This window comes from Cervus elaphus, chromosome 11, assembly GCF_910594005.1.
Source record: "Cervus elaphus chromosome 11, mCerEla1.1, whole genome shotgun sequence".
NCBI lineage: Eukaryota > Metazoa > Chordata > Mammalia > Artiodactyla > Cervidae > Cervus > Cervus elaphus.
The window spans coordinates 91,554,832-91,572,697 of record NC_057825.1 but is presented as its reverse complement, the minus strand read 5'-3'; the positions used below and the strand labels follow the sequence as shown (position 1 = coordinate 91,572,697).

Sequence of the window (17,866 nt, the reverse complement as noted above, 5' to 3'; positions counted from 1 at the left end):
TCAAACAAGTAGCTGAACACATCCCCACAACTCTGAGTCAGCGATTATCATTATCATACAGGTGGGACAACTAGAAAAAATTTACTTGAAGAAGGGATGCCAAACTCCAATGTGTGGACCTGCCACCACCTCATTCTACTTTTGAGTTCATCAAACTCCAAGTGGTTGAAACTCAGATTCAGGGAGCAGAAGCTTCCTATTAATTAGTTAACTGCAAGCCAACTCTCAGGACTGGCATAAATGAGGAGGCAGTTAGAATGCTGATTTTATCTGTGCCGGCCATTTTCAACTTTCACTGGTGAGAAGAAAGCAGAAGGGACCCCCGAGGACCATTAGTGGCTGAACTCAGACCAGGTGGCTCCTTCAGTCACCTCCTCAATGGACGCCTTCTAAGAAGTCACAAGAGTTTAGAAACATTCCTTTAAGAGTCCCTAACCTCAAGATCTTAAATAAGAGAGATTAAGGGACTGAGCCAAAAGAATACAGAAGTAAAAGAGATAGACAAGATAATGTAATGCATTTAACAGAAACCCAGAGAAACCCTAGGAGCAGTGCCGGGCAAGGCCAGGGCTAAGTAAGATGACGTCAGAAAAAAGGAAAAAAGAAGGAAGCAACTCCATATCTTCCAGCTGCTTCTAAGACTGAGAAAGCAACTAAAGCAAAACTTCCAGACATGAGCCACTCAAGTGGAGCGCCTCCCCTGGCCGAGTTCTCTTTTCTACCTGCTGGATGAGTACATGTAAAGCTACAATTCTGAGCCACAGTCAAGACATTTATGAGTAAAATTCCTGCACCCAAATAATGTGCAAAATGGATTCTAAGTCTTTGAAGTTTTATTAAATAACCTCCAGTGAGAACAGAGTGGGCCAAATACTACCCCTTCCTTGTAATATTTGACCAAGACAGAGTAAGCACAGCCTGCCGGCCACTCGTGTGAGGGCTGAGAAACCTCTCAGTGAAGGCGGCCACGACCTCGGCCCCGGCCAGCAGCTGGGGGAGCATCCACTGTCGAGCGAGGGTTCTTGATGGTTTCATCTACAGACACGATAAGGCACGCAGCCTCGGAGGCCGCAGTCAGGGCATTGATCCGCACCATTGCTGGCTCCCACACAAAGGCCTCAAAATTGTCAGCAATGTCTTCATTGTTGATGTCCACCCCGTACCACATGCCACCCTGAAAAAGTAGAAAAAGAGGGAAAATGATATGAACTGCTCTCAGATTTCTTCCTGCACATCCTCTCAATGACTTAGATTGTGAGGCATCCTCAGGCTCTCTGAACCCACTGGCATCTCCCTAAGGAAAATGGCATTCCAACAGGAACCTGGAAGCCTCTTCCCATCCCTGCCCTCCACCACCCCTCCAGACCTGAGAGAAGTGCTGACCAGGGCCTCTCCCAGGCAAGCTGCTGGGTTTTAGGAAGGCCCTATTCTCACCCTCAGGTCATCTGAGGACTGTATGTCAAACCATGTTTTTCAAGAGGATGACTTTCAGCCCCCATTTTACAGATAAGGAAACTGACACACAAGAGAAAGTGACTTGCTTAAAGTTCTAACACAAGTCAGAAGCAAGGTCACTCACTGGGTGCTGCTGTCACCATACTGAGCATTTAGCAAACATCTCTAAATGAGTACTTGCTGAACAGCAGAGGAGCAAACTAAATTCTCAAGAGACGCATGCTCTACAAGGAGGCAGGACAGCCATGGCTGGACTCCTGTCAGCAGGGCCCTCAAGTGCTGGAGGAACACACGAGGACCCCACTACACACGGTAGGTAGTGCATGCCTCCAGGCAGGAGGCTACCGTGTCTCTTTGTTCCCTCAGCGCACCAAAAGGAGTGATCAGACTCTTGCAAGAGGCACTGAAGAAACCCCGGAACAACTAGTCCTGACACCATGTCGCTCCTTCTGCCCTCAGAGGAGGCAGGCAGTTGGTGCTGGGTTTGGTTTCAGCACCATCCGCTGGGCTGACCACGCAGAGCCTGAGGAAGCACAGCACACGCTAAGAATCCAGCCCATCCACCCAGTCCCTGGACTCAAAGGAAAGGAACAACCCACCTGGGCGTGCCGAGCCCGTAGCTTGTTGAGGATGTTTGTGGCATCAAAGCCAGCATTGTCACAGAGCTGGCGTGGGATAATTTCCAAGGCCTTGGCATAGGCCCCGATCAGTAGCTGCTGCTTTCCTGGAATGGTTCTTGAGTAATCTCGTAGGTACTTGGAGAGCTCCATCTCGATGGCACCACCGCCAGCCACCACTGAATCATTCTGCAAAGACCAAACTCACCTCTAAATTCAAGGAGCCCTCTAAGCTCCAGCCATGGCCTAATTGGGCCACTCAGTCAACAGGCCCTCTAGCCTACAGAGTTGTAGGCTCATTCCCGCCCCCAGTCCAAGCCCCAGGAAGCCTGGACATGGACCACGTCTAGCACATCCCCACTTCAATCTGGTGAACCATGTGGTTTCTGACCATCTTCAAGGTCACCTACACCTTGAGGGCACTGGCACAATCCCTGCAATGGCTGACTCCATCAGCTCCACAGTTGCTCACAAGAACAAGTCTTAGTTAAGGTAGCATGACTTATTTTGAGAGACTGAGGATGTTTATGATCCATGAGACAATCAGGGACCACATGGAAGGACAGGATATATAGGAAAGGGATCACCACGCAAATCCAGGGTCGCATCAGCTCAAGAGGCAGAGTGGGTTGTGCAGGCTGGAAGCCCCCAGTCCAGTACCTTGATGGCCCTCCTGACAATCATGATGGCGTCGTGCAGGGACCGCTCTGTCTCCTCCATAAATTGCTCCGCACCACCACGGAGGATGATAGTACATGTCTTGGCCTTGGGGCAGCCAGTGAAGAAATTGTACCTACACCCAGGATCAAATTGTATTTGTGAACTCCTTTCTGCTAACAACCCACAGTGTTCGGACCTCACCAAGTCCTCTCAACATTCAACAGCCGCTCTTCTGTCCCTCACTGAAATTCTCCAAGTCCACCCTTAAAGGCGTGTTCTTGGGAAGGTCTAGGGCTGTGCCACAGGGGCATAAAAGATTGTGGAGTCAGACTGTAGACCCGATTTGACCTTCTTCCTGAAACACTTTATATAACTGAGCACTGATACACCCCAAGAGATTAAGACCTCAGAAGAGAGTAGCACACATTACTGTAGCCCGCCAGGCTCCTCTGTCCGTGGAATTCTCCACGCAAGAATACTGGAGTGGGTTGCCATTTCTTCCTCCAGGGCATTCTCCCCACCCAAGGACCGAACTGGCTTTTCTTCATTTCCTGCAATGGCAGGTAGGCTCTTTACCTCTAGCGCCACCTGGGAGACCTGTTATATATACACCACAAACCACAGATGGCAGAAGGCCATCCGGCAAGTCTTGTAGGCTAAGCGAACAGGGAACCGAGACCCACCACTCACCTCTCGCCTCCAATCTGAGTCTCTTCAAAGACCTGGCAGTGGCCCAGAACATCTGATGACAGCGCATTCACACTGGTCTGGATGGAGCCTCCACAAGCCTGAGGAACGCAAGACAAGATCATCTAGCAGTGACAAATCACATGAGGTGGGAAGCAAGCATCCTGCTACTTAGTTTTAAAGCCAATTCCCATGTTAGACTGCCACGATGCCCCAGATACACTGGATGACCCACTCTCACCCTTGACCTCAAGGCTCCCTCTGGAAGAGGAGAAAACAAAACAGAATGAAGAAACATGAAGGGCAAACAAGCCCAGTTAAAAAGAGATGCTTTACCCAATACACTCTTCCCTAAACTAGGGTGCTTTGAGCCCAGTAACTGAAGTCATGATCAGTGCTTTAAAACTTAAAGCACCTTGGCAAGATGCTTAAGAAGAAAGGGAGGAGGGACTTCCCTAGCAGTCCAGTGGTTAAGACTCCATGCTTCCAGGGCAGGGGTGCAGATTCTGTCCCTGGTAGGGGAACTAAGATTCCACAGGTGCGAGGTGCGGCAAAAAGAGGAAACCTGGCCTGCAGCATCAAGACTGGAGCTTAGCCAGCTAATCATAGCACTACTGCTAGGTTCCCTCACAAATCCACTTTCCTGACTTGTTTGGTTAGATTAACTCTTATATAGTAAGCATGCACACACTGGAACTGAAGTGTTCACGGCAAAAAGAGTTAAGAAGACAAGTCCAGGTTCATATACCACTCCAGTACACTAGGGGTAAGTGAAAACCCCTCTGGGGCCAGAAAGACCTAAAAGCAGCCTGTGACAGTTTGGTTACCATCATTGTCCTCTTCAGGTCCTCCTCTGGCACGCGACCAGCACAGAACATGTCCCTGTCAGCAAAGTACTGGGTGGCCACATCCCCGATGGGGAGTTTGGACAAGACGACTTTGGCTCCGGAATGATGGATCTTCTCTAACTTGTCATAAAGAATGTTCCACTCAGCATCAACAATTGCCTGATAATCCTGAAGAGACCCAGAAAACATTGATTTATTAGGGAATTAACAGAGGGTAAACAGAAGAGACTCCCCTCAGTTTAAATAAACAAGGACCCTATAAGGTAACTTAGGAACCATCTAAAACTTTCAAACACAAAAGCAGAAAGTAATCTGAGCACTGGGAGCTACTCCAGAGCTGGTATTTGCTAAGATGTGAGGCAGTTTGGCCAGCTAAGTTCTAGCTCCTTTGAGGCACTGCACCCATAGAGTTCCCAATGACAAGACCTTTCCTTCAAAGGCCATTCTGTGTTGGGGATGCATTTTCCAAGAACAGTTGCTTACAGCTGGGTGACAATGCTACCTCCAGAGAGACAGACTTGGTGATACCACTGTTGGGAGCAGAGCGGTCCCAGTAGCACGGGACACAGTCTAGAAGGGCAGAGCGCACATCTGCCCAAATAAGAGGAATCAAAATACACGGCTCATTTTATAGCTGAAAGGCTCCCGCAAGGCCCTTCCCCAGGGCCACAGGATAGTATTTCAGCAGGTTTGCCCTATCCAAACCTCCTCAGGGCCAGGTCAGAGAGGGCAGAGTGAGAAGAGTGGGCCCAGTATTTACACACCAACACTTCGGGGCACAGGAGGAGAAAGGAGCCCACGAGGCGCCTGAGAAACAGAGCTAGCCCAAGACGACCACGGAGGCCCACGGCTCTGGCCCAAAATGCTGCCCGTGTTCATGCCGCTGCCGGCTGGGAGGACCTACCTCAACTGTGTGGACTCTGATTTCCGCATTATCTTTCTCAGCTTTCAGCTCGAGCTCAACATTTAAAAGGGCAATCATTGGATTATGGTACTTTTTGGGTTGCATTTCAAACCCAGCATAAGAGAAAGTCTTCTTAAATGCAACACCAGCAACAAGCTGGGATTCCTGTTTAAAAAAATCAGACAGTTCAACAGTTCAGTACTGGTATGAAATAAAATCAATTAGTGGTGTGCTGGACTAATGCATGTCCATTTCTGTGAAACTGAAAGGGTTAATTATGGTTTTAATTCCAGTATTGTAACAAAGTTTTTCCATCATCCTAAATGCTAGGAAAAACATGAATACTTATTTTGGTTGTCCCTTCAGGATAAGGAAAACCACTTAGCTTGCAGAGACTAAGCACGGGAAAGGCCTGTCTGGGCTCTCCTTTAAGAATGACCTCCAAAGCACACGTGCCAAGGGATGCACTGTCGGAGGTTCCAACTCTACAGCTCCCAATCTTCACTGCACATACGTACACATATCCCTCCTACCTGTTCTGCACGTGAGCGCACACATACCTGTGTGCTGTAGCCTAGATGCTTCCCCTCTTTAGGAAATGAAAACAAGAAGTCCTAACAGTCAGAAATTTCCTGCAGTTCTCAAGTGATCACTGTGGCTTCTCCCATCTCGATCCCTCACAATATGAACTACTACACCACTCATTCTAAAACGGAGCTCGCTGTGTGGTAGATTTAACATAAGGGCCTAACAGAAAGCACATGGCAGGTGGGAGTGACTGTAACACTATGAGAAGGCAGGCTCAACCTGAGATCTCTTATTGAATCACCTAGTCATTTCCTCCCACTCCATAAAGAAGGGTGTATTCAGGAAGTGAAGTCAGAAAGAAAAAGACAGATAGCGTTATGATATAATTTACATGTAGAATCTAAAATACAACACAAATGAACCTATCTATGAAACAGAAACACTCACAGACAAAGTGAACAGACTTGTGGTTGCCATGAGGGTGGAGGGTTGGAGGAGAAATGGGTTAGGAGTTTGGGGTTACCATGCAAACTATTACACAGAATGAGTAAACAAGGTCCTACTATACAGCACAAGCAACTATAGTCAATATTCAGTGATAAATCATAATTGAAAGGAGTATGAAAAAGAACTAGGTATGCATAACAATCACTTTGCTGAACAGGAGAAATTAACACTGTAAATCAACTAAATGTCGACAAAATAACAATTTTAAAAACTGTATTCTGTTCGATGATCTATGTGTTTTCTGATAGTACTAATCTACAATTTTAGTCTATAATTCATAGTACAGTAGCCTATCAGGGAACAGATTCCTACATCATTCAAATCCATAGCCTCCTAAAGGGGGTGATGCCTGAGCTGAATCAAGATGGATGCGCTGAAATTAGTCAAACAGAAAACGAAAGAGATGTTCCCAACAGGCAGAGGCAGTATGGTGCAATCAGGGGATGAAAAGCCATTAGCAGTTGCTGGAATACAAAATAGGAGGGTAGGGGGGAGAAAAGAGAGGGCAGGGACAAGTTTAGGAGAATCTTAAAGGCTCCGCTAAGGCCTGACTCTTATCTTATGGGCAATGTAGAACCCCAAACGGCTTTATACACAGAGTGTAAATTGAGGAACCTCACCCTGCAGCAAAAAAAAAGAATGCAAGATTGGAGGAAGGGTGCATTACCAGGACAAAGGACCAGTAAAAGACAGACTGAACGTATATGTGGCTTGGAGCCCCTGGCTTTCTCACCAGTTAAAAATTACAGTTCTGATCCCTAGTTTAGTGAATGCCAATTTTATCTCAAGGGTTTCTGGAACAGAAGATGGAACACTGAGATTAAAGCAGTGTGTAAAGACAATGTCAGCAAGCCATGTCGTAGAGAATGGGCTGAAACACGATCATTTGGGGGCCGAAGGCATGGGAATGGCTCAGATGACTTTCAGATTCTTTACAGCTTTATTACATAAAGGGAATCTCATTCCACTCATGTGCCATGACAGAAGAGGAGGGAGATGAACAGAATGAAAATGCAATTGTGTTGTGCAAATACAGTAGACACTAGTCACTATTTTAATTTAAATAAGTGAAAAAAATATGTTGTTAAATAAACAAAAGCCAGTTGCAGGACACTATGTATTACAAGCGAGCATTCGTTTCAGAAAACAATAACTTATAGACGCACAGTCTGGAAGAACACACACACAGTTAATAGTGGTTTCTGGGGCAGGAGTGGTGTAGGAGACATTTCTTTTCTCCTTTAGGACTTTCTATAGTTTGACTTCTGTATTATCTGTTCAAGATAAATGAATAAAAGAAGGGAGAGCCTGCCTGTACCACTTGGAGAAGAATGGACTGAAAAGTACTTATATTTATTGAGCGGGTTTTAGACAATTTATCAGAGCTAGCCCTGTCCCCTCCGACATTAACACTGAGATTCTGAAAATCAGCCAGTTCATCCTTCCATTCTGCTGACAAGTAATACAAGTCTGTGAAGGTTACAAAATGCACCTACAGGAGACAGCTTATAGCCACAGTATGAGGAACACAGCTTCAATCTGGCTTCCAGCCCAAGTGAGTTCTCTCTATTCCTCTAATATGTGCTGTCCTCCTACACCAAGCTGCCTAAAGGGTCAATGTAAAAGCAAGAGCCTCCTACGGAGGCCTCAGCAGGCTTACCTCTAGGGCTCCACCTTGCACCTTCTTGATTCCAATCATTTTAAGCTGCAGCAAATCATCAAGCATCATCACTGCGTCCACCACCATCTTAGCGAAGAAGGCTTTCTGCTGGGAGATCAGCTTGGAGCTCAGAGCAGTCATGGCACATTTCTCAAGCAGCTTCCTCTGCTCCCTGGGACACAAGGGTGGGACCTGCATCAGGCCTTGAAAGCCCCTCTTATTAGACTGTATTGCAATGTGGAGATGGTTTCTATCCTAGCCTCTAAATTCAGCCCTCAACACTTTGTCTTCTGAATCTTTAGGGCAGATTACCAGTGACAGATGGTGATTGCAGTCAAAGACCTCATGAGTGACAGCTTTTAAACTACAGTCTATAGCCTCTGTTGTACGACATGGATTGGGGCACAGCAAGGGGTTTAGCAAGAGCCAAACAGGCCCAGTCCATGCAAGGTATTCCAGCACACTTCTGCATCCAATCTGGCCATGGGAAGTCAAGGTTCTGACAAAGTTCACTGCAAACTTACACTTTATCTTCCTTCTTCACAGTCACCGCGATCTCTTTGATCTTGTTAACTGCCTGCCAAGAACAGAAACTGGGTGAGTCTCTCACGTTAAAAACAAACTGGAAAAGTGGATCCCAATCTCTCTTGCTAGTCCCTAATCTGTTTACTCCCAAATCTTAAGTATTTCCCCTCAACAGCTGAAATAACATTTCTAAGTCTTATAGCTGCCCAGAAAAATATAAATCTCTAGTTTAGAAAAAGGCCCAAAATTAGAAATGTAGAGCAGGCATACAACAGCACCAGTGATAGACAGTAGGCATAGAATAGCACTCGTGACAACTTTTAGTACTTTATATATGAACTATGTTATGTAATATATGATACACATATTTGTATATTAAACATTGTCTCTTTTCAAAGCCATCTTTTTCAAAAGATATCCTTTCATACTTACCTTTCACATATAATTTCATTTTAATGTCACCACCCCGAAACAGAGACAGTAAAGAAAGTAAGGGGAAGAGGAACTGACTTACCTCAAGTTAAAGAATGAAAGTCAAAGGTCAATAAAAGCAATGTCTCAAGATGTGCTATGAAATACTCGATAAAAACAAAACAGCTCTCACTTACTGATAGCCTGTGATTTGTCTACATCATAGTCTGTCAGGAAACTTGAAGCTTAAAAAGACTAAGTAATACACCTAGTCAGTAGCTACTGAATGATAGAACTGAGATTTCTATGGAGTAGAATTCAGAAAATATTCAAGAAATGTCCCCAGACCCTCTACAACCCAATATAGACTGTACCCTAAGAGAAACAAAAAAGGTGCACAAACGGCCCAGGTTCACTAGCACTCCCATACCAGCTGTGTGGCGGTGCGGAAAGCTCGGATGATGATCTGCGGGTGCAAACCTTCCTCCACGTAGGGTTTCACCTGTTTCAGAAATTCTGCAGCCAGCAGGGTCACTGAGGTGGTGCCATCACCGACCTGGAACAGGATGATAGGAAACTCACATCCACTCATGTTCAGGAATAAAACTCCCTAACTCTGTTTTCTAGGCAATCTATCCATTTAAACTGGGGTGTTGCTCGGTAGATATTCATCCCATCAAATGGTCACAAAACTAATTCCCCAGCCAGGCCCATTCTCCAAAGAGGGTTGATCTGGACAAATTTCCCCAGAATATGAAATCATATACACAAATTAACCAAGAACTTATTTACTATGGACAAGGTACTATGATCAGTAACACAGTATACATGCTTATAATATTACAATGCTAATATGTCACAAATAACAAATAATGGTAGCAAAAGGTATGAGATAAATGGGAACAAATTCTACAAGGGTTCACAAAACAAACCTCTAAGGATCAAAGTCTTTTGTATTTTAAACACTATTTGGAATAAGCAGATTACGAGCCTGTTTTTCTTAATGGCAATTTTCAATAATGGGATCTAAACTTTATTTTTAATAAAGGAGAAAAAGAATAAGAGCTTTTTTCCCCCTCTGCTTCCCCTTTTCTTTGACAAAAGAGTTTTTTTTAGAAAACTGGTTAACCTCTGATATAGAAGAAATTCACTTTTATCTCATTTATGTTTCTCTGGAATGTAAGAGATTTTAAGGAGAAAAAAAGTTACTGTGGCAAAGGGTTTAAGCTGTCAATTTCCTAGAGAGAAACGTATTCCTTTGTTGAAAATTGCCATACTGTTTTCCAGGTTACAGGGTCCTAATAGACCTTTTAATATGGCTTTGGGATGTTATCTGTAACACTCTGAAATGCAAGCTTGTCTCTCTCAATATTTATTATCAAGACTCCAGTGTCAGAAATGATTTTTAAAAAGGCAAAGACAAGTTAATGTCACTGACAGGAACATAAAATGGCAAATTTTATGCTATGTGTGTTTTACTACTATAAATTTTTTTTTTTTAAGAAAGAAAAAAGTGAACTGGAAACAATCTCCAACTCCATCTTATAAGGCAACCAACAGATGAGAGGTTAAATTATTTACTGAGCAACTCATATGAATGATAGCACACAGGCCTGGTCCTGAGATCTGAGCCACACACAGTAGAACAGACTTGGACTTGATTTTCCTACCTCAGCATCTTGGGATTTTGCAATGTCCACTAAAGTCTTCGCTGCAGGATGGACAACATCAAGGAGTTTCAGAATTGTGGCCCCATCATTAGAAATTGTTGCTTTGCCTTTAAAGGGACAAACACAAAGTAAAAATGTAAAGATCTTTTCTTAAATTCTGACTTCGAGCTGGACATATACACTTTATTGGGACAGGACAGAGGGTCTCGTGGTGGGAATGAACTGATCTTTTCATAGATTTAGCTCTGGGCAAAGGGCCACCTAAAATCACATTTTTCCAAAAACCATGAACTCTTCATTTTCCTTGAATAGTAAACCTCTACTGGATGTAGAAAACATTTTAAAAAATAAGAATGAATAATCATTTAGATATTCTTAACAGTTGATACCCTCGTATTTCACTTGTAAATTAATACACTAAAACAAAATGCGGAATTTGTCTCAGCAACATGATACAACAGGAGTGACCACAGGCAACTTAGGAAGGTTCTATTTCATGTTTCTAGGCCAAATCTCTCTATAAGGCAAGATTCCTAAACCTGGCTTCTCCCATATATTCCCAAGAGGCTCAGCATTCAGAACAATGTAGGAAAAGAAGCAGCTTCATAGTAAGCAATCCTTCAGAGATCTTAAAAGCAGAGGAATTTCTGTTGCCAATCTCTGCTGGCCCCAAACACTTTAGAGGACCCTCCTCTTCTCCACACTGGTCTGAGAAACTCTGTACTTACCTCGGCCATCCACAATGAGCTTGTCCATACCACGGGGGCCCAGGGTAGTTCTGACAGCCTCAGCAATCACCTGGCAGGCACTGATGTTACTTACAAGCTGGGGGATGCCTTGGGAGCTATCAGTCCCCTCTTTCAACAGGATAACTGGTGTGGGCTAGAGAAGAAAGAGCAATTCACTTAAAAAAAAAAAAATCTGGAGGCCCCTTTAAACCACATTCGCCCAATGTCCATCCACTACATCTATTCCTTTAACAGCCCTACCCCCAGAAATGGCATACTCTGCAGGTGTACCAGAAAATGGTTTGAGAAGCACTGATTTGGTCAAAAAGAACAAATCAAATAATGTATTCTTCAGTGCCCAGTTGAAAAAGCATAGCCCTTTCAACTTCTGACCCTATTTCCTGGGTTGAGGAATCAGGCCACGGCACAGGAGGAAGCAGGCCATGCTCAGCGCTCACTCTCCAGAAAACATCCAATTAACTGCATGAGAGCTTAATCGCAGAGGAGCAGAAGGGGCACTGATAGCAAAGAGAGACGCCAAGAGCTTCAGACGTTGTCCCAGAGACGCCGAGGCAGGCAGTGTCACCAACGATGCTAGCTGGAGTGGGAAATGGCCAGGCAGATAGACAAACGGCACACCTGTCCTGTCTCATCTGTACCTCAGTCTTTCCATCTCTCATGCTGGTTCCATAAAGCTTTTGTGACCAATCTCCAACCAGATACCCTAAACAAGTTCTTCTCTATTTTGCATTGTTCTCCACAACAGCCACTGTTCTCTTATGACTGATTTTATGTATGTAAAACAGATAAGTGTAAACACTGTTTCAAAACTTTTGTTATGTTAGTTATGTGTGTGCAATTAGCCTATGCTGTTATTTAGTCCCAAAGCTGGGTCTGACCCTCTGCAACCCTATGCTTTGAAATTTCTTACTGTGGATTGCAATATAAAGTTTGACAGTCACTGCCCAAGTCCACCCCTGGGGATATTTCAGGTGTTCGAGCAGGGTAGACATAGAAAAGCATCAGGCTGTCTCAGTCCAACAAAAAGAGCCAGGAATTCACAAACTAGTAAGTCAAACAACTCATGAGGCTGACTCCACATTAACTGAACAATTTCTTTAAAAATTTGACTTCTTTGGTCACTGTAGCTGGAGGGTAGTGAGTAAGCAAAAGACTGGAATGAAGTTGAAGAAGCAGACAGGAATCAAATCACTACTCATTTGCAGACTATGGTAAGGAGTTTATAGATTTTATTCCTACAAAGAAGGGAAGCCCTGGAAAAGCTTTTAGCAGAGTAACGGCATAGTCCAATTTACACTGGGGGAAGAAAACAACAAAAAAAAATGATAAGAGGCAAGATATAATGAGCAACTGCATAAAAATAGGCGAGAAAGATGCACAACAAACTCGAATAAGTAAGAAAGTGGTAGTAAAGAAAGTTTTCAAACTTGGGTATTTTGTTTTGTTTCAACTTTTCCTAACAAACATATCATACATTACTCAGTGGCTTCTCTGTACTCTCAGAATTCCTTCAGGTCTCTTGCAAGGAAAAATGGGTCCCCCAAAGGGACCCCCTTCTCCCAGACCTGCTAAATCATTCCTCAGGGCAGCCTCAAGTCATCTCTGGTCCAACCCTGCCCCAACAGAGATTTACACTACCAATCAAAAACCAACTTGAGTCTTAATCCCTTCCTAGTCCATTCAACAGAGTCTTTCACCCCCACCAAGTCTAACTTATCCAATGTTTTTATAAACTTTTTCTCACTTCTAACTCCAAATTATACCCCACCTACAGGAGCCACACTGCCACGTTCTACCAAAACCACTTTCTTACCACTAGGCCAGCAATTCCTCAGAGCTGCCGTTCTTCTCAACAGTAGTTAACGTGGGCACTGGGAACAGGGGATCCCATAACTCTCTCTGCTCTTTCTCAAGCATAATGTTTATATTGCCATCCATCTTAAAGTACAAGCTTCACAAAGATAAGGACTACACTAATTTCAATGTGTAGAGTGCCTAGATTTGGCCACATATAAAGCAATATACAGAAGCTTCTGGTGCTGAAAATTCCAATTACATTATCAGTTGAACCTTGAACAGCATGGTTTGAACTGTGTGAGTCCACTTATGCCTGAAATTTTTTCAGCAGTAAATACTGTAATACTACACTGTCTGAGGTTGGTTGAATCCTCAGATACAGAGAAATCCAGACATGGAGGGCTGACTAAATCATATGCAAACTTTTGACTTAGCAAAGTGTAGTCCCCTAACCCCCAGAGTTATTCAAGGGCCAAATACCCTTGAAAGTGCTTTATACACATCATGAAGTAAGGTGGCAATCTGTTCTTATTTTTGGAAAAGCATCGGCAGCATGGTGACACTAAATTCACCGAGACTTCCTAAGTACGAGCAAGAAGGGCTTGGAAGCAGCTGACCACGTTGTCCCAAGCTCCTGTGCTTTATGGGCCCTACAGAAACGGCAGGCTGTACAGAGATCCCGGGGGAGGGAAGGTGGCGGGGCTGGACGAGACAAGCAGGTCAGTCAGGATGGTGCCTCTTCTGTCAGTTCTCCGTGGGCAAGCCAGCTCGTGTCCTTAAGTGACTTTCCAACCGCACTGTTACTCAAGTGAAGAAACAACAGCAGAATCCAACAATCTGCCAAGGGTATCTATCATGAAAGGCTTGCTAATTTCAGCTTAATGGCCTTCATTCTACTTAACAACTTTTAATAAGCATTATTTAGCTTGATGCTCTATGAAACAACAGGTATTCATACGCTAAGGCATGCAGTGCTGAACACAAAGGCAAGAACATATCAATACCTTCTGTACAACCTTTGGTTGTACCAAAGTCATAGGACTGAGCTTTTTGAGGAACCCTCTTACCTCTTTTTCAATCACAGAAGACTTCCAGAGTATCAGGTACCAATTCAATACCAGGTACCAAATAACAGCAAGAAGAGTTCTTGGTGACTTAAGTTTCACACACAAAAAGGAGAGCTACCAAAAGTCAATAAGCAAGGAAACAGAGCAGGTGTCAGCTCAGGAAAAAGCCGAGGTGGTGGTCTGGGGCCTCTCGGTGGGTGAAGGGTTTTATCACAAGTTAGAAGAATTTTAGGGGCCGGAAATATAATACCACACTCAAAGTCACACATCTATTAAGCTATCAAACACAGGCATTCAGGGTGGCTCCAGAGCCCTTCCTCTCAAGTGTTCCACTATGCTGCCACTGCAGGAGGCGAAGATGACTTCAGGGGATAGGCAACACTGAAGCCAGACTGAAAAAGGCAGTACTGGGTGCATGAAAGGCAGAGAGGGTATCCAGATTAACACCAGGTCCCTACTCTTTCAGGTACAAGCAGGATTCTCAGGGCCTTTGGTAGCATGAACATCTGACAGCTGTCAGTTTGACATATGACTAGGTCAGGCAGAAGCTGAGGAAGCAGGAAAAGAACAGAGAACTGAGTTGGACAGAGAAAAATGAACAAGTGAACTGCCAAGTGCCCAGGGAGCACAGGTCAGGGTTTCACCTCAAACACTTAAAAGCTGGCCCTGTTCAACATCAGCTCAGGGGACACCACCGAGGTCGTTTGGGACCCATGGAAGGTACCCGTAGCTCTGAGTTGGAGAAAGGGATGCCACAGAAGGGGAGAGGGGAGGAGGGCTACAGACGGCCTCCAGGATTCACCTGCTTCTCTAAAGAAAAGGAGACAAGAGAATTAGGTGGACAACTAAAAAAGCCATTTAATGTCACATCTGGAAGAGCAGATAGGGTCAGAGGCTGGGTCTTCTCACCTCTGATGCATCATCCCCAGTGCCCTGCCCATTCTCCTGGTTGAGAGTTGCACCTCAGAAGCTGTACTAGGGGCCTAGTACATTCAGTAGGTACTAAAAATTCAAACTACCACCCAGTAGTGCTCATTTCACATGCTAGCAAGGTACTAATGCTCAAAATCCTTCAAGCTAGGCTTCAACAGTACATGAACCAAGAACTTCCAAACGTACAAGTTGGATTTTGAAAAGGCAGAGAAACCAGAGATCAAATTGCCAACATCTGCTGGATCACAGAACAAGGGAATTCCAGAAAAACATCTATTTCTGATTCACTGACTATGCTAATGCCTTTGACTGTGTGGATCACAACAAACTGTGGAAAAATGTTAAAGAGATGAGTATACTAGACCACCTTAACTGCCTCGTGAGAAACCTGTATGAGGTCAAGAAGCAACAGTTAAGAATCAGACATGGAACAACCAACTAATTCAAACTGGGAAAGGAGCATGTCACGGCTGTATACTGTCACCTTGCTTATTTAACTTATATCCAGAGTACATCATGCAAAATGCCTGGCTGAAGCTCAAGCTGGAATCATGATTAGTGGGAGAAATAGCAATAACCTCAGATATGCAGATGACACCACCCTAATGGCAGAAAGCAACTAAAAAGGCTCTTGATGAAGGTGCAAGAGGAGAGTGAAAAAGCTGGCTTAAAACTTAACATTCAAAAAACGAAGATCATGGCATCCAGTCCCATCACTTAATGGCAAATAGATGGGGAAACAGTGGAAACGGTGACAGACTTTATTCTCTTGGGCTCCAAAATCACTGCGGATGGTGGCTGCAGGCATGAAATTAAAAGACCCTTGTTCCTTGGAAGAAAAGCTATGACAAATCTAGACAGCATATTAAAAAGCACAGACATCACTTCGCCGACAAAGGTCTGTATAGTCAAAGCTATGGTTTTTCCAGTAGTCATGTACAGATCTGAGAGTTGGACCATAAAGGCGGCAGAGTGCTGGAGAATTGGTGTTTTCGAACTGTGGTGCTGGTGAAGACTCTTGAGAGTCCCTTGGACTGCAAGGAGATCAAATCACTCAATCCTAAAGGAAATGAGCCCTGAATATTCATTGGAAGGACTGATGCTGGAGCTGAAGCTCCAATATTTTGGCCACCTGATGCGATGAACTGCCTCATTGGATAAGACTGTGATTCTGGGAAAGATTGAGGGCAGGAGGAGAAGGGGACGACAGAGGATGAGATGCTTGGATGGCATCATCGACCCGGTGGACATGAGTTTGAGCAAGTCCGGGAGTTGGTGATGGACAGGGAAGCCTGGCGTGCTGCAGTCCATGGGGTCGCAAAAAGTCAGACAGGACTGAGCGACTGAACAACAAAATGCGTTTAGTTAATGAATGAAGGGATGACGAGCGGAGTACGGGCAGAAGGATCTGTTTTCAATTATGCAGCAGCAAGGGGGCAGGGAGCGGGGCAATGAGAGACCAGAGCTGAGACCTTGGGCTCCGTCCCCATGCTGCCTCTGCCGGTTCGAGGAAGCACCCTCCTTCACACACGCATTTTTCAAGACAGCCAAAGCTTCCAAGTCTGGCCCTGGACAGACACGTATGCACGCTCAACCCGCAGTCATTTGCCCCAGGTCATGATTATGGGGGGCTCCGAAAACCGTGTGACCGACGCAGGTTCAAGGCCCCGAAGCACCCTGGGATTTGTAGTCCCCAGCCGGCCCGACCGGAGCCTCCTCTTGAGCCCCACAAAACCGTCGCTGAGAGCAGCTGCTCCGGGCCGGGCCCAACAGGCGGTAGCGGGCCGGGGTCCCTCACAGACAGAGGGTCGGGGCGAGAACCGAGTCAATAAGCAGGAGAAGGTTCTACGAGACTGGCCTAGGCCAGGCAGCGCCAGCTACCGACCAGATGGCAGCGGATGGGGCCGGATGACCGAGATGCGACTCACCATCATCTTGTAAGCTTATCCAGTAGCCGGCTACTCCTCTTCTCCGCGCCCGGGACGCCCAGCAACCCCACAATGCTCCGCGCCAGAGAAATCCCCAGAAGCTTCACAAAGCCGTTGGACCGGGAGAGGAAGGGGTGGGCCACTTCCGCCACTCTATGGTTCGCTACCACAGAGTCGGCGTGGCTAGAAGGGTCAGAGGCTGGGCCTCGGCGAGAGCTAAGAGAATCGTTGGTAAAGGAAGGTTCGCCGGTTTTCCATGGTGCCGTTATTTTTGAGCATGTAGAATCCTTGCTTGGCCGCGTCAGCCACTAACTCTAATTCCATTCCCCCTATCTCCCAAGACCAAGGGATGCAATAAACGCATATATTTATTGACTGCTTACTGAGAGGCTTTAACTAAGCATTTGACGTGAGTGAGCTCGTTGTTGAACACTATCGTTTTGGTAGTACCACGATCACGCCCACTTTACAGATGAGGGAACTGAGGCTGAGAGGTTAGGTACAAAATCACACGTGGGCACCTGGCCCGAATGCTCGTTTTCTGGTTTGGCACTGTCAGAGCTTCCTCGAGGGTCGGGTACATCAGGCCACATCCCCAGAGCCTACTGACTACCAGCGCGTAAACGCCAGTGGAACTAGGCAGACGGTGAGCAGAGCAGGGGTCGCCCGACACCACCTGGGCGCTAGGCGAATGCCTTCCCAAGGAGAGGATGGGAAAAAGGAAAGCACAGCTAGAAGATAAATCGTTGCCTTGCGATGCGGCCGCGGTGAGGATTCGGCCGAGAACGCACGAGCTGACTAGCCAAGACTTTTCGGGGCTGAGGCGAGTCCTGCGGGTCTTCCATTCTCAGTTCCCGCGGCCTCCCCGGCCGGCTCTCTGCCAGAGAGGTCCTGCAGAGTCTAACCCAAAATGAGAAATG

The 17,866-nt window shown here is 45.6% G+C and overlaps 1 protein-coding gene across 1 annotated transcript; it reads right to left on the bottom strand.

Annotated features, from left to right (window-relative positions):
- Window positions 1–815: 815 nt before the first annotated feature.
- CCT7 (chaperonin containing TCP1 subunit 7) lies at window positions 816–17,846 on the bottom strand. The gene is made up of 12 exons (XM_043918376.1): window positions 16,947–17,846; window positions 11,201–11,354; window positions 10,473–10,579; window positions 9,233–9,358; window positions 8,391–8,443; window positions 7,867–8,038; window positions 5,172–5,336; window positions 4,247–4,435; window positions 3,423–3,520; window positions 2,733–2,865; window positions 2,055–2,261; window positions 816–1,174 (listed from the first exon to the last, which is right to left on the bottom strand). The coding sequence occupies exons 1-12, from the start codon at window positions 16,950–16,952 to the stop codon at window positions 953–955; spliced, it is 1,632 nt and encodes a 543-aa protein (XP_043774311.1). The 5' UTR covers window positions 16,953–17,846; the 3' UTR covers window positions 816–952.
- Between the last annotated feature and the right edge of the window lie 20 nt (window positions 17,847–17,866).

Bases quoted from the DNA above. Each gene is read 5' to 3' on its own strand.
- CCT7 (XM_043918376.1), bottom strand. The intron at 8,039-8,390 runs GTAAGTTTGCAG...CTTGTGTCCCAG, and splicing joins GTGAAGAAGGAAGATAAAGT to GGAGCAGAGGAAGCTGCTTG. The intron at 1,175-2,054 runs GTGGGTTGTTCC...CTACTTTTTCAG, and splicing joins TACGGGCTCGGCACGCCCAG to GGTGGCATGTGGTACGGGGT.